This window comes from Danio rerio, chromosome 19 (genome assembly GCF_052040795.2).
Source record: "Danio rerio strain M-AB ecotype USA chromosome 19, GRCz13ab, whole genome shotgun sequence".
In the NCBI taxonomy this organism is placed as follows: domain Eukaryota; kingdom Metazoa; phylum Chordata; class Actinopteri; order Cypriniformes; family Danionidae; genus Danio; species Danio rerio.
In genome coordinates, this window is record NC_141039.2 from 32,577,986 (window position 1) to 32,603,208 (window position 25,223).

The following is a 25,223-nucleotide window of genomic DNA, read 5'->3' on the forward strand; positions in this document are numbered from 1 at the left end:
AGCATCAGTCCTAATGATAATCAGATCATTTATGCATTGTAGAGATTTGAACCCTTAAAATAACAGTTTGATTATCACTGATGTTTGCTGTTTCTTGTAAAATAAATCCATTATTTTTCCTATACTTAAGGCTAAGCAGATAAAAAATACATATTAATTGTGTCTTGGATAAGATCTGAAACATTCATTTTAATTATTTATAGTTTGCCATTGAAAACAAGCAAATCCATTTAAATTCCAACAAATAATATGCGTATAAGACTAAAACTAGACTTTCATGACAAGCTGACTTTGCAAAAGACAACGCGTGTTTAGTTTTACAACAAATAGAAAACGTGAGATAAATAATAAAAGCTGCGTACTTCCGTCACAGTACACTTTAACCGTTACAACTTCCGTGTTTCCTGCAAAGACAAAATGGCAGCCTCCTTACAACGCATTGGGATAGTTGCTTGCCGCACATTTCCCGTTAATTTACAACGACATCTTCAAGCACAGGTTTGTTGATTATAAATTAACATTTTAACTGATGTTTTTGATATAACGTGTGGTTATATAAATGTCGTGTTTACAGCGAAGTGATCACGTGAAGAGGACGAATCACGTTCTTTATTTTGCATTGCAGAGAATTCGTGATGTAAGAATAACGTCCATTGTCGCTCCGGTGCATCGTGTCAATTATTGTGCATCATCTTCATCTGCTGATAACACCAATTCAGCGGAGACGCTATCTAGATATGCAGACACACCATGGGAGTACTTAAAAAGTGAAGGTAAATATGACTATTAAAGTATATAGTTAACATCAGTGTTGGGGAATGTTATATTTAAAAGTGGTGCATCATTGAGTTACTCCCAAGAAGTAACGTTAACTAGTTGCGTTACTTTGTTACTTTTATGGTAAGAAGTCCAACTCCCTCTCAAGAAATGCGTAGTGGTGGAAAGAGTACTGATAAATCATCAGTAAAAGTACCATTACTTGCCCAAAAATGTAGTGCAAGTAGAGTAAAAGTATCTGTTGTGAATATTACTCAAAGTATGAGCAAAAAGTAGACCCTTTAAAAGTACTAAAGATTAGCAAGTAGTGAGCATTATGCTGTGAAAGGCTGATGCGTTTATATGCAAGTTGTGCAGGGATATGTAAACGTAACATTAGTGCATTTAGTTAGTGTTGACAAATTCAGTCATTATACAGTTGGCATCACTCTTCTCATCAGTGACTTGCATCTAAGCCACAAGTGTTAAACTCAGTTCCAAAAGGGCCGCAGCTCTGCACAGTTTAGTTCCAACCCTAATTAAACACACCTGATCAAACTAATTGAGTCCTTCAGGCTTGTTTGAAACCTACAGGTAAGTGTGTTGGAGCAGGGTTGGAACTAAACTGTGCAGGGCTTCGGCCCTCCAGGAATTGAGTTTGACACCCCTGATCTAAACAGTCTCTTGGTCGTCCATCTTCTTGGACACTGTTAATGCTTCCAAGCAGTTTGTTACATTTATAAAGCATGTCTTTAGGTTTAGGATGATATAAGTTTGTTTCTATGTGCGATTTGGTTGGACCAGAATCACAGGACTGATTATTCTACTTTAGCCAATGCCCATAGACAAAACAAGTAGAGACTGCAGGTTGAAGGAAAGAAGTGGAGTAAAAGAACTTTACGGCACTAAAAATGTACTCGAGGAAAAGTAAAAATTCACATTTTAAAACAACTTACTAAATTTCAATTCTTGAGAAAAGACTGCTCCATTTCAGTAATTTGAGTATTTATAATTTGTTACTTTACATCACTGGTAATGCGTCACATTACTTTTGCGTTACTTTTTTTATTACCTGGCTCAGGCTTAACCTCTTTCAGAACTTTTTTTTTCTTTTTTAAATAGAGGAGTTCTGCAATTATTTATGCACTGTACAACCCACATTTACCTTTAAAAAAAACACAAATAAAAAATTTTAGGATGTTATTTGAGAAGTTCCTGACCCCTGAGCTATGAGCTATACATGCCGTATATACAGATTATTAAAAGTTTAAAGCAATGTGTTTGCTGCTTTTGTACCATTTGTCTTAAGTAAAATCACTGTCCATTGAGACTATAATCCCCTTTTCCTTTTGTTTAAATGAAAAAATGCATTCAAAATAATGAACACATTCTCTCATTGACTGCTTGATACATTGTGACTAATTTTAATTCACTTATTTTTTAAAAGCTATGTAAAGAAACTTGAAATAATGTGTTAATTCGTTTATGATTTAGAATTAGTTTTTTTATGATTTGTTGAATGAATTAAGTTGTTTGGGGACTTTAATTATGACGTAAAAATTGCGGAGCCTACTTGATATATTGCGTGTAGTAATGATTGAAAACAAAGTATGGAACGCTAGGCGAAACACAGTAAAAGTGGCACAGGTATACGGTTACTTCACGGATTCCTCCTTCATGAGTTATAGCTCCTGGTTTGAGGGAAAAATAAGGTAATTTGGTTTATTTGTTTAAGATTAATGTTTAATTGTTGATGTTGGCTTAGTGTTTTAATTTTCGGGATTTATTTGTTTTGTTTATTTTCTCTCTAGTTCATGATGAAAAAATACATACTAATTCTATGGAATGTGATTAATAAATGAATCGTGAACAATTAGTGAAGGACGCTACAAGCTAATTAATTGAAACTAAAAAGTAAATCTAGTTAAATTTTCGAAAAAGTAACGTTACTTTACTCGTTACTTAGAAAAGTAATATTATTGTGTTGTTGCAATGCTTTACCCCCAACACTGGTCAACATATATAATAGCATATAATATAATAACGTATACCAGCATATAATAACTTTAAGTTTTTGTTTTTTTAAGAATACATTGAACGCTATGGAACAAAGCCTGTGTGGACAAACTACAGGAGGAATCATAAAGGTGGGATCCCACCTCAAAAGACAAGAAAAACCTGTATTGTGAGTACACATTTATTTATTTATTTTTGTATTATTACCAGCACAGTCAGTAAAGTATGAATTAATGATTTGTGTTTTGTCACAGAGAGGAGATAAGAAATGTGCGAACCCGTGTCCCATCTGTCGTGATCCAAATATCATTATCCATTACAAGGTTGGTTTTTGAGACGCTTTTATAATCATTTTTATTCATATGTGTGTGTGTGTGTGTGTGTGTGTGTGTGTGTGTGTGTGTGTGTGTGTGTGTGTGTGTGTGTGTGTGTGTGTGTGTGTGTGTGTGTGTGTGTGTGTGTGTGTGTGTGTGTGTGTGTGTGTGTGTGTGTGTGTGAATACAACACTTAAAAGCAGGCATATAATGGTTTCAGAATTTCTTATGATATCAATATGAATATTAATTAAACCTTCTATAATAGGATTTTAAATACTTAAATGATACATAATTATTCACAGTATTATGGATGCTTATTGTCGCATGCCTTTATATACATGTATGTGTGTGTGTGTGTATACATATACACATGTGTGTATATATATATATAAAGCTTAGTGGCATTTATTATAATTTTACAATATTTGTTCTGCAGAATGTGAACTTGTTGCAGCAGTTCTTTTGTCCTGAAACTGGAGTGGTACATGATCCCACAGTAACCGGTAACAGATTTATCAGTACATTCCAATGGAAATTTTTTTTTTATCTGATCTGATCACCACTTTTGATTTCATTTATTTTTCTGTAGGTGTGTGCATGAAGCAACAGAAACTACTTAGCAAGGCTATTGAAACTGCTAAAGATTTTGGTAAGTTGGTGTTTTTGCAATTTTAATTAGCGCCTTATAAAGGGTGTGTTCATACTTGGCAGGTTTTGATTGGATTAGAAGGGTTCTGGTGTAATTGCTCTTAGTATGGTTCATTTGACTGAACATTGTCAGAACTGCTTTTCTTTTAAAGCAGATTTTAATATACATATGTCAGCGTTTGATTATAGATTTCTCTGTGCTGCATTGACATTTTCACTAGACATGGGCCAGTATTCACCTTATTCTTCGCGTATGAGCTGGTGCAGCCATTGAATACTTTTGGCTCGAGACTTCCTGTCTCATTTACTTCCATTCATTTTTAGACATTAAAAACTGCTCGTTCTGCTGCTTGATGTTGCAAACTGACATTTTCCTATTATATTATTTTGCTTTGTCTTTATAGTCATGCAAACACTTGTTTGTAGAGCAAGTAGTTTGATCGTTTTCTGCAGTTTTATTATTCCTAGTCATTTCTCCCATAGGCAACTGAATTGGGAAGTTCTAAAACAATCGCAAAACCATGCACACTTCCGCATTGAAGAATAAAGTCAATAAGATTTTGATGGTATAATAACCTTGGATAAAAATATCACAGTTTCATGGTATTGTGATTACCTTTTAAATGTATTCTTTTTAAATGTCTGGGTAAAAAACTACAACTTTTTTCTCTTTGAACACAATATATTTTATTTTGAGAAACATTTAAAATTTATGGAGCAGTAAACATGTCAGGCTAAATAATTTAAATTAATCATTGACTTCTGTCTTCATTAGTTTCAAAAACACTGATTTCTTTACAATTTAAAACGGCATCTTTGGACATTTTTTCTGTTCGAGATACTGTTGTCCTAAAAAGCAACAACAAAAAAACATAAACAAAAAAAAATTCACATACATTAGGAACGGTATAGCAGAACATTTTTTTGTGTATTTAAAAACATTGACTTTTTCAAACCGCGGTATACAATGACTGTTATCGTCCCATGCCTAATCTTCAGACATCTTATAAGCTCTTATTTGTTTTTATACAATCACATGCACACATCATTGTTGGATGTTCAGGAAGATCTGTTGCAAAATATAAACTCTAGAAGTATTTCAGTTTTTAGTTGTTTTTATTACATCCTTAGGTTCAGTGTTAAGTAATAGTGTGAAATTTAAGCAACCCAGGGCTTAATATAGCATTTTTTTTGTCTGGACCAAACCAACCAAAAACTCTTAAGTGTGTTTTTTTTTATTTAACCTAATTAAGTGTTTCATGTTCATGTCAAACTAATTAGATCTCAAACCAGCTAAAATTGCAATCGGTTTGGGCATTTTTATTTTATTCTATTTTTATTGAAGCCAGCTTGTCAGACCTCTACATAAAACACTTAGCAGATAGTGGCAGAAGTGTGATGTTATGAGAGGAAACAAGAAAGTGTTACGCAGGTATCCATGATAAACAATGAAAAAAAAAATCCTGACAATGGCTTTGAGACATGTCAGAAAAGTGGTTGAGAAACCGCTAATTGGGATGAAAATGCAACACTGTTTTTGTGTTTAATAGATTAGGCTACTTATCAAAACATTGCCTGGCGTTATACACAAATGAAGATCTGCAGCGAGGACATGTTTTAACATCTATATTTTAGTGTCACAAGCAACATCACAAACTTGAGCATTTAATTTTATGGTTGCATCTTGAGACATCATGTCCTGTTATTATTGAAAATTGACTGATTGATATCCACTTGTTTGGTGCCACAGAGTATATTTTATTCAAAAAAACCTGCCAAGTGTTAACACACCATTAATCCCTTTTAAAAAGTTGGTGGACATGCTCGAGGGATATAATCTCATACATTTTTTCTCTCTCAAAAGGTTTACTTCGTGCCCAGTTTGCACATGTGGATTTCACTAAAGAAGACTATTCAAACACTCATGGTGCTGTAACCACAACTCCTCCTCCATTTCCCCTCAGCTCTGGAGAACTGTGGTATTCTTGGTATGGTAGTATAAAACCAGACGAGCGAGAACTGGCAAGAGTGAAGCGGATCTACAAAGACTACCTTAAACCTGAAGTCTGAATCTTGCTTTAACAGACCTTAGTCAGATGAGATGGAGTCCTGAAATTTGTGTACACATTTACTGTGGTGATTGGTCACATCTCACTTTTAAAATAGTTGATGTTTAGTCAGCTGAACAGCAGCAGTCCATTAAACACATTACTATAATTAGTCAAAAAATATTCCAATTATCAATAAAATACAGCTTTATCCAGAGTAAATTCTTTAAGCAAAGCAAATTTGGAATTTTCATCCGCCTTGTTTCTCTGCCAGCACTTAAAACGACCACAAGAAAATAGACATTTGCTTTTGACATGGTTACATTTGTTCCTACCAAGACAAGCATAATATATGAAGCATAAAATGAAATAAAACTCTGAAAATCTTGACTTTATTGCAAAAATCATTTATTTGCTTTTTCAAATCATTTAAATTTCGGTTTCTATCCAAACCCAATGAGTCAACAGCCCTGCTTATTTCATAATTCTAGACAGATGCATCACTGTATGAACACAGGTGAGGGTGAAACAGTTTGAGGCTGGTTCAGTATGTCAGCACAATGATAATATAATGATGTGAACGCAAGAGCCAATACTATGAAGTGGCATTAATAGTAAATAGCATTAGCAGTCAGACACCGTTATCACACGGCACACTTCTAGTCCTCTCTGTTCACATTTGATAAATTCCCACTGTGGCGATCAGTTACAAAGCAGGTTTAATAGCATTGCATCAGAAAGATGAACAGAGCTGGTGATTACATGACCTGAATGTAAGATTAACACAAGAATGCCAGACATCATGACTAAAGAACAAGCCCTGCATGTGAAAATACTGATCTGGCGTCAGCTTTCACTCGTCCTGCAGCTGTAGGGTTTGTATGTTTGCATGCAGGTACTTTTTGGTTCTATTGAGAAGTAGCAATGTAGACGCAGCAAAAAGCCCTTCAGTGATGTAGTTTGACACTCCTGTAATAAACACCGGCCGTGCTTCACTCTTTAGGCTTGTTGACCAGGGTCTCACCAAGGGCCTCCAGCACTTCTCTCTTGTAGTCTTCAAAGTCTCCGTCGATCTGGTTGATTGACTGGTCCTCCACCACCCACAGCTGGCACTGGGTCTCTGTGATCAGCCTGGCATCATGGCTCACAATTATCACAGCTAGAAATGGGTAAAGATGAATATTAGTTGCCATGATTTTGCCTATATATCTTTGTACATATGTAATGCTACATTGAGACTACATAATGTTTTATTGTTAGGATAATCTTGTCCTGTTGTGGATAAGACCACAGGATGCTTACCGATCAAACATTGTTAACCATTACAAAAGATGTGTGTGATGCCATTGAACTAGACAATCAAAACAAAACCTCCACAGTGGACACACCATTGTAATTCCACATAGCAGCGCCTCTCTTTTGTTTTGCCATGTTTGAAAGAGCATCTGTGGACCTCTTGGTCAACATCACACAATTTTTGAGGACCAAAAACATGCTAATCTTTTTGTTGGTTACATGCAAAGCTAATGGAATAATTTAGAAACCACTTGTGCATTCCCTTTGTACTCTAATTTATACACCAAACAACACAACAGGATACCTATGTTTAACTTTGGCTTAAAACCGAAGATGCTTTATAATGATTTTTGAAAGGGCACCTATTATACTCCTTTTACAAGATTTAAGATAAGCCTTTGGTGTCTCCAGAATGTGTCTGTAAAGTTTCAGCTCAAAATACCCATTCGATTATTCATTAAAGTCTCCAGAATTTGCTCATTTTAGTGTTCGAGTACAGTGTAGCTGTTTTTGTAGCCTGTGGCTTTAAATGAAAATGAGCTGCTTCTCCCTGCCCACTGTTCCCAAATGTGTGTCTGCTTCTCGTCATGCGTCAGATGAACAGCACAGAGACAGACTCGGATGAAGCTGAAATATAGCTCATAAGTAAAAAATACCAAGTTAGTTTATTTGATGTATTTGTGGTGGAGTTTATTCAAGCCTTTCTGAAATGATGAGTCTCACACAAATGTCATTTGCAGTACAAACACATATGCTTGTTTACTGACACCATGTGGCCATGGTGATTAGATTGGTTAAGAATTACAGTACATAGCGATTTTACTGTCTTTATAACAAACAAGCTGTTTTAAAAACTTGGAACAAATATTTTAATCTCAGTTTATTTGCAAAATAAATGTTCTGTGGATGTGTATATATATTATTTTTTAGAAACATGGCGCCTGTCAATCAATTTGGTGAGCCAGAAAAAAAACGCACTAATCGGTCACATTGCGGTGGGCCTCAAAATCACTGGGATTTGGGTCATATTTCAAGTCAGGAATTTTTAAACAAGAGAATTCTTAGGTTAACATCAACCCAATATGACAGTGGAGACACTATACCTACACACAGTTCTGTCTTAACAGCTTCTAAAAGTTGATTTTCATCATAGCTGCCCTTTTAATATTTGTTTAAATTAAAGTAATTGACTTTTAAATAAAGTTTATTTATACAGATTAAAAAGCCAATAAAATAACTACATTAGTAAAAAATAACTAGAGTAAAAGTTAGACCATTTTAAAATTTTAGTCGAAAGGCATAGAATTTCAAAATTGTCAAAATTTGTAGAAAATATAGCATTAAAATTGTTCTCAAATACATACTGAGTACCTCCAGAGAAATTGACAGAAAGAAATCCTTTAATCAATCAATCTACTGAATTTATAAAATGTATATTTTTTTCTTCAAATCATTGTTTATAATATTTTAATATACATAATAGCTGGTTGGTTTAATCCAATAATTTATAAAAATTCCTGTGAAAATTAGACTTATTTAAAATAATAAAATGCTGAAAATGCAGACACACACTAATGCACTCAATATCATTTGTGATCAATAATATTAAGACAACATACCTCCTTTATATTCATTGATGGCTTCTGACAACGCATCAATTGACTCAATGTCCAAGTTATTTGTGGGCTCATCCTGTACATCAACATGAAGAAATATGAAGAACATGTTAAACCACTCAACTTAGTTATCTTCATTCCTCATCTTTAATAGGACATTAATGACTAGTGATGGGTATCGTTAAGGTTTTAACGATATTACTACTTTTGTCAATACCATTTATCGTTTCATACTTTTTGTAGTGTTTTTTTAAATAAAAATTAAAACTTTATTTTATTATTATGTTTTTAATGTGAAATAAAACAAAAGCAATAATTTTTAAAAAATTAAATATTTTTTCCATGTAAAAGAATGTAGAGAAAAATCAACATGTTTGACTTTTCTGGCAGAAGTCGGGATCTTTCTTGGTTTCTTGTGCTCCATGCAGTTGAAAATACCCTGTTTGAGTTTCAAAATGCAGTTAAATGAGATAAAGGTTATAATTTTTCATTAACACATTCACGTTAACAGTGTTTTTTTATACAGTTTGAGCATCCTGCAATGTAAAAATAAGCTGTTTTTTATCATTTCTTAACAAGCATAGTTTATTATTAGGCTATTCATATGTACATATTTGTAAAAACAGCTGATGTAAAAGCCTTTTTAATGTTTAAGATTTCTTTAGGCTACTGCTGAACAAAATACTGTTTTCATTGAAACCGAATGTGTGTGCTTATTTAACTATTAATATACTAATTAAGGGGATTGGCTGCTGGCATAACGATGTGGATGATGTAACATTACCGTTAGTAACTAGGGAGTCAAAAACTTGATTTGTCTTTCAGCAGTTAATGCACTTTGGAAAGATACTTTCACTTGCAACGGGCATTGACGCTGTCCACTTGGGAAACACAACCCGTTTGGCTCACTCCACAAGCTTACAAGCCGTGTGTGCATGCTAGTCTGTGTCACAAGCTGTGTGTATGCGCTTAGTGCGAGCCTCCACTGAGTGCGTGCACAGCCGAGAATTGGGAGGGCTTTAATATTGACACGCTCGCTGGAAACACAAGCATTTCTCATTTGAGATTGACAACTGTACAGATGAATATCAAATGTCGTATATTTAAAAAGTTTGGTCAGTTAAGTTATGCTACTGGAGGTAATGTTTATTCAGCAACAATTCTCCAGTACCGATAGCAGAAGCTTATCGATACTTACAATGTAGCACCGATACTGATAAAGTACAGAGTTTCGGTACCCATCACTATTTATGACATTATTACTTACCAAGATAAGGACGTCAGGCTGCCGACAAGAGAGTTCAGAAAATACCACTCTGGCTTTCTGTCCACCTAAAAAACATCAGGACAAATCAGAAAAAAACATATACGAGGAACAGACGAGTATAATCTAGCATGAATGCAGTTCTTTAGTGCTCACCAGACAGTTTGGAAATCTGGATGGTGTGTGCATGGCTCTCCAACCCAAAGCGACCCAGACACTTCCTGGAATCCTGGTACTGGAGGTTGAAGTTCCTCTGCAGGTATTCTGTGGCGGCCTCATCCATGTTCAACTGATCGGCATACTGTTGGTTGAAGAAACCTACTTTCTACAGGCACACAAAGAACAACAAACCAATGAACCAAAAGGCAACAAAAAAAAATCACATAATAAAATGTGGTGACAATAAGTCGAGTGATTTTATACATCTGGCTTACCAATCGATGGTTCTTCCTCATCTCTCCTTTTGTCTAAAATAAAGAAAAGCTAAATTATTACAAAGAAAGGAACAAATTATGGATTTATATGAATTGAAGACACTCAATGAAATGTAATTTGGTATATGGTAACAATAGTTTTTTCATTAATTTTCTTTTCGGCTTAGTCCTTTTATTAATCAGGGGTTGCCACAGCAGAATGATCTGCCAACTTATCCAGCATGTGTTTTACACAGCGGATGCCCTTCCAGCTGCAACCCATCACTGGGAAACACCCATACACTATCATTCACACACATACACTATGGCCAATTTAGCCTCCTCAATTCACCTAAACCGCATGTCTTTGGACTGTGGGGGAAAACGGAGCACAATAGTTTATATACCATAAAATGTTGTCAGGTTCTATTTCAAAGTGCAGTCCAAAAATCCAACAATAATAAAAACATGCCATTTAACTCTTATTGGTGTATTTTTCAAATTAATTACCCTTTCATTGTTTTTATGGCTGTTTTTGCCCCCATTGATTTCTAATATAAGAACATTTTTGACTGCAAGGCCATGACACCATATAATCATTCTTGAACATAATAAAAGGGTGTATTTTTGAGTTTTTGAAAAACTCCAAAGCATTTTCCTAAAATGTGTCAAAATGAGGATTGTCACCAAAAATCATTCAGTTTGCTGAAACAGAGAAAGTTGTGCCCAATTTAAGACTCAAAAATCACTCCAGAGTGGATTAAAATCTCGCCAACAGTAGGGCTGTGCGATAAATCAAAACGAATCGCAATTTGAAACTTTATCAAAGAAAAACAGCACGTCAAAAGACTTTTAAAGCAGCTTACCGATTCAAATGCTTCTTATTGAATATTACGTCATTCAATGTGACTATACACATGACTGTATGGGGAGCTTACTACCTACTAACTACGGCAACCACAAACTAGCTAGAAGTTACAAAGCCTCTAGTGTAGACTTTACCTTCAAGTTTAAGAAAGCACATACAAACAGCTGGTGCAACCCTGGCCAGGAGATAACTAATGCCATAACGCACTACCTCGTTAAAGACAGTGCCTTTTAATGCAGTGACCAAAGAGGCATTTAAAAAAACTATATATACCTTTGCCATTTTGGAGTACCACAGCTGTACGTTTAACACCATGATATTTTGTGTAGCATCTGTGATGAATATTTTGTTTTAGACAATATAAGCTACTGAAAGGCTCTTTTCAGCAATGTTAGCTTGCTGAGAATTCTGTGTTTTTATTATTATTATTTTTTGGCTTGTATAGTAAGCAACACTCCCTAATTTGAGTTCAACTTGTTTATAGAAAGGTAAGGTCATTTTATTTGTGCTTTCTGTTTGCTCTAGAGCAAAATGAGTGTTTAATTTCTGAATATTTAAAAACAAATTGTATTAAATTTAATATCTTTTTAGTTCCTTTTTTACTAACACTCACTGCATTTTAGCAGTAAGAAGCTATGACAGAATGTACAATTGATGAGACACTAAATTGTGAAGTTTCCTCTTTAACCCAAATAGGTTTCTCAAAGTTTGATTTATTTTATGTACATTCTCATTCATAAATACACCTGGTACTTACAGGATTTAATTTCCCAGTCAAAAGCAGAAGCAGTGTACTCTTCCCGACTCCATTGGGCCCAACAATACAAACTGAAACAGAGAAAATATTCTCTAGCTCATTTCAGAAAACATAGTATTTTTTAACAATAATTTCCATCATAATTAATTAGCTAATTATAATTTCTGAAGACATGTTCGACTTACTTCTAGACTCCATGTCAATTCCAAAGTCCACATTTTTAAAGAGAGGCTTCTGGCCTTCATAACCGAAGTCAACACCTGGGAGTCAAAGAGAAAAAACACCAAACTGCTCATCAGAACACAAAACATGCCCAGTATTTAGTGTCTGTGAGAAGAGCGTTGTTTGTTTTCCCAGTTATCAGCATAAATCGCAAATGAGATTTCATACAATAGTTCCAGTTAATACTGAGTTAGTTTCAATTTAGGCACAGTGTCATCTGTTTTTTTTCTACTAAAGTAGTTCCAAATAAAACAGAAACCAAACATTTTGCATTTGTGCATGTAAAAACAATGTTCAATTCCTGAATGAATCCATTTGCATCTCAATTTGAGCGTCACAAGGTGATTTAAGTGACTTTGAACGTGGCATGGTTGTTGGGGCCAGACTGGCTGGTCTGAGTATTTCAGAAACTGCTGATCTACATGGATTTTCATGCACAACCATCTCCAGGGTTTACAGAGAATGGTCCAAAAAAGAAAAAATATCCAGTAAGCGACAAGTTCTGTGGGCACAAATGCCTTGTTGATGACAGAGGTCAGAGAAAATTGGCAGACTGGTTCAAGCTAACAGAAAGGCAACAGTAACTCAAATAACCAGTTGTTACAACTGAGGTATGCAGAAGAGCATCTCTAAACGCACAACACGTCCAACCTCGAGGCAGATGAACTACAGCAGCAGAAGACCACACCGGGTGACACTCTTGTCAGCTAAGAACATGAAAAATTTGGACAACGGAAGATTGGAAAAATGTTGCCTGGTCTTATGATCTTGATTTCTGCAGCGACATTCAAATGGTAGGGTCAGAATTTGGATTCAACAATATGAAAGCATGGATCCATCCTGCCTTGTATCAACAGTTCAGGCTACTGGTGGAGGTGTAATGCTGAGGGGGATATTTTCTTGGCACCCTTTCAGTCCATTAGTACTAACTTGAGCATTGTGTCAACACCACAGCCTATTCAAATATTGTTGCTGACCATGTCCATCCCTTTATGACCACAGTGTACCCATCTTCTGATTGCTACTTCACGCAGGATAACACACCATGTCAAAAATTGCAAACCATCTCAGACTGGTTTCTTGAACATGACATGAATCTATGCTACAAAGGATTAAGGCAGTTCTGAAGGGAAAAGGGGGTCCAACCTGCTACTAGTACAGCGTACCTAATAAAGTGGCTGGTGAGTGTATATGACATTTTTAATAAAAACACCCCATTGTATTAGTCACTAACTTGTGCTTTCCATCTGAAAAACATTAAAATGTATACTAAGAAAAGCAGAAGGACCCACTTGAGGCTTAGCAAATACTGAATGAAGTCATTTTAGGGTGAACTATCTATTTAAAAAGACACTACAATGAGATAAATTGATAAAATACATGGAAAAATAGAAATGTACTGACTGTGCAGGCCAAGAATTGGCGGCGAGAGCGGCGGAGGATTGGGGAAGGTAAATTTGACAGTATATTCTTTGGGTCTCTTCAGCAACTCCGTGGCCTCATGACTCTCCTCCTCCTGGCTTTTCTTCTTCCCCTTCTGCTGTTTCCTTGTCAGAGCCTCTTTCGTCTGTTTCTCCTGAAATTTTTATGATGGAGGAGAATGAGCACCAGGGTTTTGGACATGATTTGTGCAGAAAGAAAGTCTATTGAAGAAACAAAGAGAGCAACTTACAGCTTGTTTGGTGGACTTTCCTCCAGCCTTCAGGTCTTTCAGCTTTTTCTCTTGTTTGTCGTACTGCTTTTGGAGTTCTTTCTGTTTTTGGATGTACATCTTCTTAAACGTCACTAGGAGAGAAGCAAAAGTAATAAATATTTGAACCAAAAAGAAGTGAAACTCTCTATAGCTTGTTTATTTTTTTCTCATGAAACTCACGGTAATTGCCCCTGTAGTAGTAGAGTTTCTGATTGTCCAAGTGAATGATATCTGTACAGACGTCATCTAAGAAACTCTGGTCGTGGGACACAATTAGGAGTGTTTTTTTCCAGCTTTGCAGATAGCTTAAAAAGAAAGTAAGTGATATATGACTTTGGTGCATAAAATAGTGCTTAATAGAACAAAGCAACCAAAGAGAAAGTTTGAGAGCAGTTAGAACATTAATGACATTAATCAAGACTGAAAAAACATAAAAGTAATAATAAAACACACATTACTAATCTAAAGAGTCAGTAAGATCTGTTTTTAAGGGTGCCTCATTTAGTTCCCTTGAATCCCAGCGGCAACCTCCCACTCTACCTTGTGAAGCAAATACATAAGTAACTGCAACTGCAATTTATTGAAATTCCGCTAGTCCTGGCTCCATAACAGAGCACATTTCTATTGAGCCCACTGTTAAAATGGCCAACTTTACAGCAAAAAAAAAAGTGTTTACAGCCTGGTACAAAGAACGATTTTGGTGCATATGGCTAATATTACCCTTCTTGACAACTGTGAGGGGGTGAATTTTTTTTTATAACTCATCCGTTTCGTTTATATTAAGTTAAATTAAGTCTGCATTATTAAGGAGGTGGCCACTTGAGTGGTAGCTAAGTCTCGCTGCCTCTTCACCTCTGCTGATTCTGGCTGATTATATATCACATTTTTGTTTTGTTTTATTTGGCTTTACACAGTAAGCTGCTTTTTGGAATTATTTCTTACAATTATCTGTGTGCTGTGTGCACTTAATTGTCCTGACAAACCATTCACGTGGCCTCCGTTTCCCAGGTGTGGGAAATTATATCCTTCTATACCATCTCTATAAATGTATTTGTTTTAGAACCGTTACAATTGAATTATTAATTGTTGTTTTACAGTGTCACAAAAATGATGCTATATCAATGTGCGTATCAACAGCTGTATCCTATCTAGACTTTACTGAGCATTTGGTCTGGTGTTAAGCAAAAATGCTACAATGTAATGAAAAGCGGCTGAAAATGCTACAATGTATCATTATCTTTAACTTGCTCTGACCAAAGGAAACATACCATAGACGAGAAAGCAAGTATACATTAAACTGATAAAAAGAAATAATAAAGACACATTTAATATTGCAACTACACTCTATTTCATGTAAATACTTAAGAACTTTCCAAATAAATTATTTCTGAAGTATCATGTGACACTGAAGGCTGGAGTAAGCACACTAAAATATTATAAATGTATAAGTATTTGAAATTAATAATATTTCACAATATGGCAATTGAACTGCATTGAAATAAAATGTATTAGAATAAAATTTAATTAAAATTTATTCTGTTTATTTAATATTATTTGAGAGCGATTGTTTCGATATAAAGATGCTGACATTTATTTTCACCATATTCTGATCATGTATCCTATTCCTATAACTGTAAAAGCTCTGAAACCTGAGCACCTTTACTAATACAATCACTTTGTAAATCCCACTTAATGTAATCAAACACATCACTGATGAGATCTTTTAAAAGGGGTCTTTGTGTAATCTGCATGAAACAAACACATCAAGTAGATGGATTTCTTTCACTTAGAGCAAGTAATTACTTGTTAAGCCAGATGACAGCGTTCAGGTCCAGGTGGTTAGTGGGCTCGTCCAGCATGAGCAGAGTGGGCTCCATAAACAGCGCTCTGGAAATAAAATAGATCTGAATTATTGTGACAACACAAGTGCAGGTTTTCATTTATATTTCTAAAATGAATTGTTACAAATTCTAAGGCTTGAGGCAAATGATGAATTAGGTAATAATATATGCTACATTTTTCCCTGATTTCATTTAAAAAATAAATGTATTAAAGTTTTGATAAAAAAAATGTAACAATTAAAGGGGCAGTTAATCCAAAAATTTTTACTTGTCATAATTTACTCACATTTTGTTTCAAATCTGAGTTTCCGTCTTCAGTGGAACACAAATGATGATATTTTGAAATATGTTGCAAACCTGTAACCACTGACTACAGATAATATTTGTTTTTACTACTAAGGAAAAGTCAATGGTTACAAGTTTTCAGCTTTCTTCAAAATACCTTCTTTTGTGTTCAACCGGAGAAAGAGACACAGAGATTTGAAACTACTTGAAGGAGAGTAAAAAGTGAATACATTTAAATTTTGGGTGAACTATCCCTTTAAACATACTAATGATAGGGGGAAATATGTGATGTTATTTTTTTGGTTAAAAGAAAATCTAGTCACTTTGTTTTGCCTTGCCTCTAACAGTTACAGTGCAAATATACAGTTGTGTTCTTGCGTAATTTTACACATTGTTCTTCAACACAAAGTGTTGAAAAGTTTGTACAATACTTGCATTCATAAACTCATAAACAATACATAGTTATTTGTTTTATTTTTACACCATGATAACTTCATGTGTGCTGAACCATTTTTAGTCATGGATTAGTTTTAATTAATCAATCTTTATAATATATATTTATCTATCTGTCTATCTATTTTCAACTAGTCAGATGTTCAGGAGAAAAAAAATACAATATTTTATTTTTAGCCATATCATCCAACCCTAGTTTTCCCTCACTGTACCCACCTAGCCAGTGACACTCTCATCCTCCAACCACCAGAGAACTTCTTGGTGGGTCTGTTCTGCATCTCTGGAGTGAAAGAAAGACCAGCCAAGATCCTACGAGCTTTAGCCTCAGCTGCTGCGGCTCCAATCGCCCTCAACTCCTCATATACCTGAGAGCGACAGACACAGACACACCATTATCCTTCGCAACTCCATGGATCAGCACGTTCGCATGCCCTCAGTGAGCTCCTTTTATCTGACCTTGTCAAGTCTCTCCGACACGCTGTCGTCTCCTTTCTCCAAGCGGCTCTGGAGCTGCCGTTCCTCCTCCAGGAGCTTCAGTCTGCGCGTGTCGGCCTTCAGCACTGCCTGAACTGCAGGAGTGTCGTCCGCCACCACCTCTGAAAAACCGCAAAGACAAAATAAGGGTTGGGAAACAACTGGTTTCACACTAGTAATACTGCAACATTGCATCCAAAAAAGACTGATTAAGAAGAAAAGATTAAAAGAATTAGCAATAGGCTATAGCAGGTTTATTATAATGAGTAGCGGTGCAACTAATTACAAATCTCACGGTTCAGATCACACTACAGTTTTTGAGTCATGTCATTTGCTCTCCATTTATATAAAAATATTACTGAAAAAAACTATGGTTTTACCAAACAGAATTTAGAACCTGTAATTTAAATAAAAATTAAAAATTAAGAAAGAACCAGCTTAAAAAAAGGAAAATATATTTAATACAAAAAATGATCTTTGCTACTGTTGCTGGTATTGCTAAATATAGAAATCTAGCATCTTGTACAACATAACATATATTTATTTTCAATTGATGATCCAACAATTTCCACATAAAACTTCATGTTTCATTATAGGTGTATCATTTTTGAAAACCTATTCAGTAACATTATTTCGATGGTTGTTTGTCGCTACCTATTGGTTACACAATGTAATTGCTACAACATTCGCCAGCGTCAAGTTCCATTAAACAACGATTTTAATCTTTACCATAAACATTAAGTGTTTATATAAACTGTGATCTGTTACATCCCTAATAATGAGCTAAACCTAAAATCTTTAAAACATTTTTGATTCTTCAAATAATGTTACCATAAAGAAACCTGTCATAAATACATGAATGAAGTTCAAACTGCTATAAGCAGCATAAAAAGCAGCGAGGATCAGACTAATACTTTTTTTAAGATACATTTTGGCATATTTAGTCTTTGAGAGCTCTTAAACTAGTTTGACAACAATCTGTTTTGATTTTTGCGTATTTCTTTTTGTTTTTGGGTTTAATTTTTCTTCAAATGTCATTTTGGGAGTTTAAATTTTCTTCAAATTAATTTCAAACAGTTCAAATGATTTGTAAACTAAGTATGACATAAATAGCAACATAGTTAAAAAAAAAAAACTAAAGACAAAACAAAAAGTGCAAAAAAAAAAAACTAAACTAAAAGTAAATTTTTAAAATACTATGATTTTTTTTAAATACTATTAAAGGAATTCACACAATAAACACCATATTTATATCTTTATGACAGAATGCTATACTGTACCTTGCTCACAAAGAAGGACATCAATATTGGGAGGAATGCTAAGAGCTCTGTTAGCAATGTGCTTCAGTAAAGTGGTTTTCCCTTTCCTGATTCAAATTCAAAAGTGAAGAGAGATTCACAACAAGGACATAACAATTACAATAACTATAACATTAAATACATCAATAGCTTCTACTCCAATGAAAAGTAAGATCTGGCTTATTACATATAAAACTAAATCCATAAACTCACCCATTTGGCCCAACCAGACCGTATCGTCTTCCAGCAACAATCAGAAGGTCTGCATTAACAAACAGCTCTTTACCGTGAGCAGAAATGCTGAATCTTTCCAACTGCAAACCACAGAACAGAAATTAGTAAACAGCAATTAGTGTTTTCAAAAGGCCAAGAGAAATTATTCCAGATCAAACCTTGATGTCTGAAGCATTCTCCAGCATGGCCTGTCGAGAGGACAGCTCAGCCTGAGAAACAGAGAAATCTCCTTCTATAGCATTCTGAGCACGAACGCTCGCCACCTGACGCTCATACTCCATCTGCACAACACACAAGGAAGAGATAATTGTCAGTGCTGTTACTGTTTTTACTAAACTATTCAATATTTCGTTTACTGAAATAAAAGCTGGAATGAAGGAAAATAATTATTATACAAAAACATTTAGGTTGACAAATTTGGGAAATTGACCTTAACTGAAATGTTAACTTGAGTACTGAAAAACTAAAATAAAATTTAATTTAAAAAACTGTCAAAATAAAAGTGAAAACTATAAAAGCTTTAAAATATGATAGGTATGCGCTGCAAAAAATCTGGGCAAAAATAAAATAAAAATGCTCTATAATAATTAATTATTTTGTTCGACATTTTTAATTTAAAACCATAAAAAAATTCAATAATTACTACATAGAAATGTCTTGTCAGCGTGTTATTTAAGCGGACTTTGTTTTTCAAGAGAACATGCAATTAATGCATAGATAAGTATGGCTTCATAAATAGAATATACATAAACATTCTGCAGCTCTTGTGGTTTGGTTGACGCTACAACAAACCTGCCTTTGCATGGCCTAATGAAACTAATGTATTTCATAGAGCAGTGCTTTCCGTGCCCGGACGGAAAGACACTTAATTCTGTACAATGACTACAGCTGGAGAAATTGAAACCAGCACGCTGAACATTGCAGCACAGAATATTTTTTTTACCTCGTATTTTTAGCTGTTTTTCACTTTCTGCCTTTTTTCATCTAACAATGTTTAGCAGTCAAAAATTTGGTGCATCCCAAAATATGAATACATGCTAAAAAATATACAAATGCTTCTTACTATTTTCTTTTTTTTCTTCTTCTCTTTTTTACTCATGTTAGCAAAGGGGTCATCATCTTGTTTCTCCTTGGCTTCCTGAGCTGCAATCGCATCCTCTGCGCTCTATGGAACAAAAACAAGGACAACGAATTGAAAACAATTGTTAATAATAAATGTTGTGAATACAAAACAGGAGAATATTGAAGTACCATCATTATGTCATTGTCATCACTCTTTTCTTCCTCCTCTTCATCATCATCACTCGGAGGAGGACGAGCAGGTTTCCCTTTCTGAAATCGAACATCAAAAAGATTCAGCACTCGTTACGCTTGTGTCGTTAAATACATACTTACATAATTATTTCTTTGCTAAATAACACTGTTAATTAAAAACTACTATAAGCTTAATCTGACCTTGGGTGGTTCCTTCTTGCCCTTTTTCTGGGACTTCTCTTGTTCTTTCTCTTCAATATCATCTTCCTCCTGTTAACATTACAGGGATAGTTGTGTTTAATACAAAAAAAGATATTTTGAAAATTGCCAGTAGCTTCCATTCACTTCAACAGTATTTTTCTTTCCTACTATGGAAGTTGTTGGATGTCAGCAACCAGCATTCTTCAAAATAAATTATGAGTTATTTTTCATTTTTGGGTGAACTATCCCTTTAGGAGTCCTTTAGGCTGCATTCACACACAAACGCCTCTTTGAAACCAATCAATCATCAAAACAAGAGTCACTAACCTTAGATGGTTTAGCAGCTGCAGCAGCTTTCTTGCCCTTTTTCCCTCCTTTCTTTTCATTTTCATCTTTTTTCTCTGCACCTTCATCTTGCTCGTCCTCTGAGGCCTCCTGAATTTGAGAGTCAAACAAGTCAAACCAAACATCCTACAGGTAATGTGAGATTAGAGTGCATTCACCATATCACCATACCAGATATTGTTAGTAAAGCAGACTGGAATGGAAAGGGGTTAGTTCAGTACCCACGATGTGTGGCGCACTGCTGTCATGTAGCAATAAAGAAAAACGAAAGCCACAGTATAGAAGAACAAAAGACGTGAATTCTGAAAGAGGAAAAAAGTGGATAAAAAAAGCATAAAGAACGATCCCTTTCACCCACCTTTATTGGCTTAGGTTTAGGCTTATCTTTTTTCTTTCCCTTGGCTACCTTCTCAACTTCCTAAATCACACACATACATGTACAGACACAAGCACACATACTTATAAATGTAGAAATATTTCATACGCAGCCCAATATATTCTTCCCTGTAGTTTCAATCACCAACATTGTGACCCCAAGTAATCTTGATTACTGGAATGATGTGAAGTCATGCAGACTTAGGGTTGTCGCGATACCATTAATTCATCTTACTATTCTATACCAGCTAAAGTATCACGATACCAAGTAGTATTGCCATAGTGTAATTCATAATTCAAATTATAAAGAAAATTGTCAGAAATACTATATTGTACATCTTATAATAGGTCTTGAATTTAATTTATAATTCCCTTATTATTGAAAAAAAGGTATGATTTGCACCCCATTTCACCTAAAATTTATTCATTATTTTAATTTTGTAAATAACTGACAAACAAAAATACATTGTAAAGATACAGTTTATACCAAACAAATTGGTTACAAAAATAGCATTTTTCCAACCAAATTAGGCTATATGAAATGGTCAAAAATTGATTTAATGTTTCCTGTTGCTATTTCAGGTTTCACTTCAAGTCGTTTTTTTTAACATTGTCATGGTTCTAGTAGATACTAAATCCTATTGAGAGGAACAGAAATAGATTCAGATGTGCGTTTAAAACATCAGAAAACTTGCAACCTTAAAGGGATCCACAGACTATTAAAATAAAATGGTCTATTATTGCACAAAAGTGTCAACATTTTAGTGGTTTAACCACATCTAATATATCTATTGTAAATGGACAATTAATGACGATACTACTGTTCACAAACTACAGTGGCAACGCCAGTATTTTGGAGCCATAGTATTGCGATACTACCATAGTACCGGTAAACTGTGCAACCCTAATGCAGACTAGTTAATGATGAAAAATAAAAACTGATGACATGAATGTTATTAGTCACATGATTCAGTTAAAAACATTTTAGTTTCCGGCACTGGAAACACTTGCACTGATCTGGAAAAGAAATGAATGAAAGTACAACAGAATGAATTCCACTGGAACTTTCATGAAGTCAGATGAATAAAACATGCTAGCGAGAGTCAGGAAAAAGAGGTATGTAATGAATGTGTACTATGGTTATTAACACATTAATGAATGTTAACCAGTGGGACCTTACTTTTAAAGGTGCAATAGGTGAATGTCATCAGGAACTGTTTTGCTATGATGGTTGAAAGTCTCTTCACATCCAGATAACCATTAATAAATTAAGTGGTCCAAATGTTTTATATGCATTTTAAAACTCTGTGGAAGGTGTAGGACCAAGAAAAGTTTGTCCAATCAAAATGTTTGGTCCGAACATTATGTTAGGCTGTTCAACCAGTCTGTCAAAATATGCAATTGCACACTATACACACCATGTTTGAGCATAAAGGATTACATCGACACATTCACAGATACAGTTCAGACGGAGAATGGCAGGCAAACATCAACAACCAACTAGGGCTGCACAATATATCGTTTCAGCATCATTATCGCCATGTGATAATTTGCAATAGTGAAATTGCAGGATTTGCAATGGGTCCATATTAAAATTCATCATTTGCATGTGTAATTAACTTCATTAACAATTAATTTGCTTGAATTATTTCATTTTTTTTTATTATTTAATTAATGCAGACAGTTTTTTTCCAATATCGTCCAGCCCTACAACTACCATATTTTTTGGTATTTTAATTATTAACTGTAACATTAAGTTTTTTTTTTCTCTAGTTTATGTTACGTGATGTATTGTGGTAATGTTGTCTAGTGACCGTTTATGCGTTTAGGTTAACGTTAGCCTTTATTCTAGATCTCCTATTGCACCTTAAAATATTCCCAAACTTATTTATATAGGTCTTTACATTTTAATCCCCCCTCCCAAAAACAGCAATAAAACAAGGATATGGATTTGAATTTTGTGATGTTCACACTGACTTTAATGCTTACAAATACATTTGTACTATATAAGATGCTATATAAATAAATTCAATTGACATAACTCACCGTTTATAAACCTTAGGTACATGCATACTTAACTTCAATAAAAACCAACGTAAAAACAAATCACATTACCTTAGAGCTCTTCTTGCTTCTGGGTTTGTCATCATCATCATCATTATCATCACCACCAGCTTCATCATCTTCATCATCACTCTGCCCCTGGCTCAGTGCAGCAAATATATTGCCACCCTGAAAGTCAGAGAGACCATAAATTAAAAAACTGATCAGCGTTGCAGCATTGAACATATAGAAATTGATGATTTGGTTCAACTAGATTGTCATATGTGTTATATAAATAGTATTAAAACCTAATATATTTAAAAACAACTAACTTTGTTTCTCTTTCCTCCTTTGGCTGGAACAACAACTGCAAAATTTTAAAAAGAAAACTTGATAAATGTTTATGTTAAATGTGTGATGCTGTAAGTAAAATAAACTAAATCATTTTCTAAAATTACCTTCTTCTTCCTCCTCCTCATCACTAGCCTGGACTGACAGTTTCTTGAGACGCTGCATGACCTCTGAATCTTCATCATCATCTTCATCGTCTCCTGGTTTTCCTTTCCGCCTGTCTTTCTTCTTCTTCTGAGGCTAATGTGAAAGCAATCAAAAAACACACTTGATAAATATATGTGTGTGTGTGTGTGTGTGTTATATTTTGATTGTTAGAATGTGTTTATAAAATAAACGATGAACACATTTAAATAACACACCTGCTTTCCTTGCACCTCTTTCACTGGTGGCTGTTCTTTTTCTGGTTTATTCTCTGATGCCAGCTCCTCAAAAAACTGCAAGGTTTGAAATTTAAATGATAAAATTTAGCTATGAAAATAAAATACCCAATATATACACAGCAAAATGGATGTCTTGTCTTTAATCTTATTGGATTTATAAGTAATTTTCAAAGATCATACATATGAAATCAATCAATCTAGATAGATAGATAGATAGATAGATAGATAGATAGATAGATAGATAGATAGATAGATAGATAGATGACAAAACTGTACTTACTTTTTACATTTAAATGCACCTAAATAAATTTATTCTTCAATGTTTTCAATATAATATTTCAAACAAACCAATAAATACTTACACTCTTCTTGTCTTTCTTATCCTTCTTGCCTTTTTTGACATGTTTGTCTACTAAACAAAAACAAATCATCGTGTAAGCACTTCAGACAACATAAAACCATCCACAAACAGACAAAGCAGACAGGAATGAACATACAAAATGTACACTAACCAAGCTTAACAATGCCACAGAGAGAATAACTTGTATAAGGTTAAACACAACTGCTACCTACCTAGTGAGCTCCCAAACTAGACAACTTTTTGGACCACAAAAGAACACTCAACAACACTCTTTAACATCTCAGCTCACAGTTAGGTGAAATTCGTTTAATATTCACACATTCAGACTTTCTCCTTAAAAATACATTTTCAGAAAATAATTGTAAATAGTGAAATCATATTAGAAGCAGATGACTATCAAAGCACAACACTGTTTATAGTCAATTAAATAGTGCTAATGTTGTGTTGAAGTCATTCTTACGTGTATTATGCAGGAATATTGAAAAATACTATGGTAAACAATATAGGGAGCATGTCACAAGATGTTACTGAATGAGTGTGCGAATATTAAACCAACTTTACCTCAATTCAGCTCATTTGGGGCTTCATTAACAATCGTTTTAGCATTCAAAGTGGACGCGGAGTTGTATAAAAAGTCAAATATGGACTTAAATGATATCAGGCTGACAAAATGATGCAATGACAGTGAAACATCAAACCATGAATGCGCCATCAATCCACGTCTGTTGTAAGCTAACGGGCTAAGCAAAATAATATTATGGCACAATGTAATCAAACACAATAAGGTTAAATCTACTCTGTATAGTAAAGAAAATAGAAGTTAACAACACGGGTGTAACTAATTCAAGATAGTTGTCATATTCATGTCGCGATGAAAAGACTAAGTTATGGGGTAACGTTCACAGATAAACATATTTACCTGTTTGTGGTTCATCATCACCCTCCCACTCAGCCTTTTCTTTTGACTTCTTAGGCATCTTTCTTTTAACCTTTTCTTTTGCTAAGAATGAAAAGCCAATGTGTTAAAGGAGACTGCGGGATGTTTTACAGCTGACAATGAACACGAGCACACTGGAGCTCAGTTCACAGCACATGCGGCCTGTCCGCGCCGCGCTCTACTGCCACGGACAGGCAAACGCCGGGAGCTCGGTTAGTGACAGCGCCACAACCTCTCGCAGGCCGCCAAAGGTATTGCACTGGCGTTTCCTGAAATGATTGATTTCAAAGAAAAAGCTGTGGCCGTAGGTTTGTGTTGTTAACAGTTCAGTTTACTCTAGAAAACCTATTATTTAAACAAAGAAAGGTATGATAATATAAAATGTAATTATAATATAATTATAAACAAATATAAATATAAAATAATTTATAATTCGTTAAAATTACAAAATATAATATTAGTTCTCAGTGTATA

At 34.6% G+C, this 25,223-nt stretch overlaps 2 protein-coding genes across 12 annotated transcripts; one reads left to right on the forward strand and one right to left on the reverse strand.

Annotated features, from left to right (window-relative positions):
- The first annotated feature begins 414 nt into the window (after positions 1–414).
- On the forward strand, positions 415–6,175 carry mrps18b (mitochondrial ribosomal protein S18B). Its single transcript, NM_001017759.2, has 7 exons — positions 415–498; positions 626–773; positions 2,844–2,941; positions 3,027–3,095; positions 3,526–3,592; positions 3,679–3,738; positions 5,602–6,175. The coding sequence occupies exons 1-7, from the start codon at positions 418–420 to the stop codon at positions 5,805–5,807; spliced, it is 729 nt and encodes a 242-aa protein (NP_001017759.1). The 5' UTR covers positions 415–417; the 3' UTR covers positions 5,808–6,175.
- On the reverse strand, positions 6,172–24,932 carry abcf1 (ATP binding cassette subfamily F member 1). Of its 11 annotated transcripts, none has more exon segments than NM_213186.1 (27): positions 6,172–6,944; positions 8,701–8,773; positions 9,965–10,029; positions 10,118–10,286; positions 10,396–10,428; positions 12,000–12,070; positions 12,185–12,259; positions 13,626–13,797; positions 13,894–14,006; positions 14,095–14,219; positions 15,718–15,801; positions 16,710–16,858; positions 16,950–17,089; positions 18,248–18,333; positions 18,479–18,579; positions 18,658–18,780; positions 19,563–19,664; positions 19,751–19,831; positions 19,955–20,023; positions 20,282–20,389; positions 20,658–20,717; positions 22,790–22,906; positions 23,050–23,084; positions 23,176–23,308; positions 23,431–23,505; positions 23,814–23,863; positions 24,732–24,911. In NM_213186.1, coding segments are annotated over 27 exon segments (2,634 nt in total). In that variant the 5' UTR covers positions 24,790–24,911; the 3' UTR covers positions 6,172–6,777.
- Between the last annotated feature and the right edge of the window lie 291 nt (positions 24,933–25,223).

Bases quoted from the DNA above. Each gene is read 5' to 3' on its own strand.
- mrps18b (NM_001017759.2), top strand. From the start codon at position 418: ATGGCAGCCTCCTTACAACGCATTGGGATAGTTGCTTGCCGCACATTT. The intron at 2,942-3,026 runs GTGAGTACACAT...GTTTTGTCACAG, and splicing joins AGACAAGAAAAACCTGTATT to AGAGGAGATAAGAAATGTGC. The intron at 3,096-3,525 runs GTTGGTTTTTGA...TTTGTTCTGCAG, and splicing joins ATATCATTATCCATTACAAG to AATGTGAACTTGTTGCAGCA.
- abcf1 (XM_087294274.1), bottom strand. From the start codon at position 24,789: ATGCCTAAGAAGTCAAAAGAAAAGGCTGAGTGGGAGGGTGATGATGAA. The intron at 22,907-23,049 runs GTTAGTTGTTTT...TCTGACTTTCAG, and splicing joins AAGGAGGAAAGAGAAACAAA to GGTGGCAATATATTTGCTGC. The intron at 14,007-14,094 runs GTGAGTTTCATG...CTTCTCTCCTAG, and splicing joins CTACTACAGGGGCAATTACC to TGACGTTTAAGAAGATGTAC.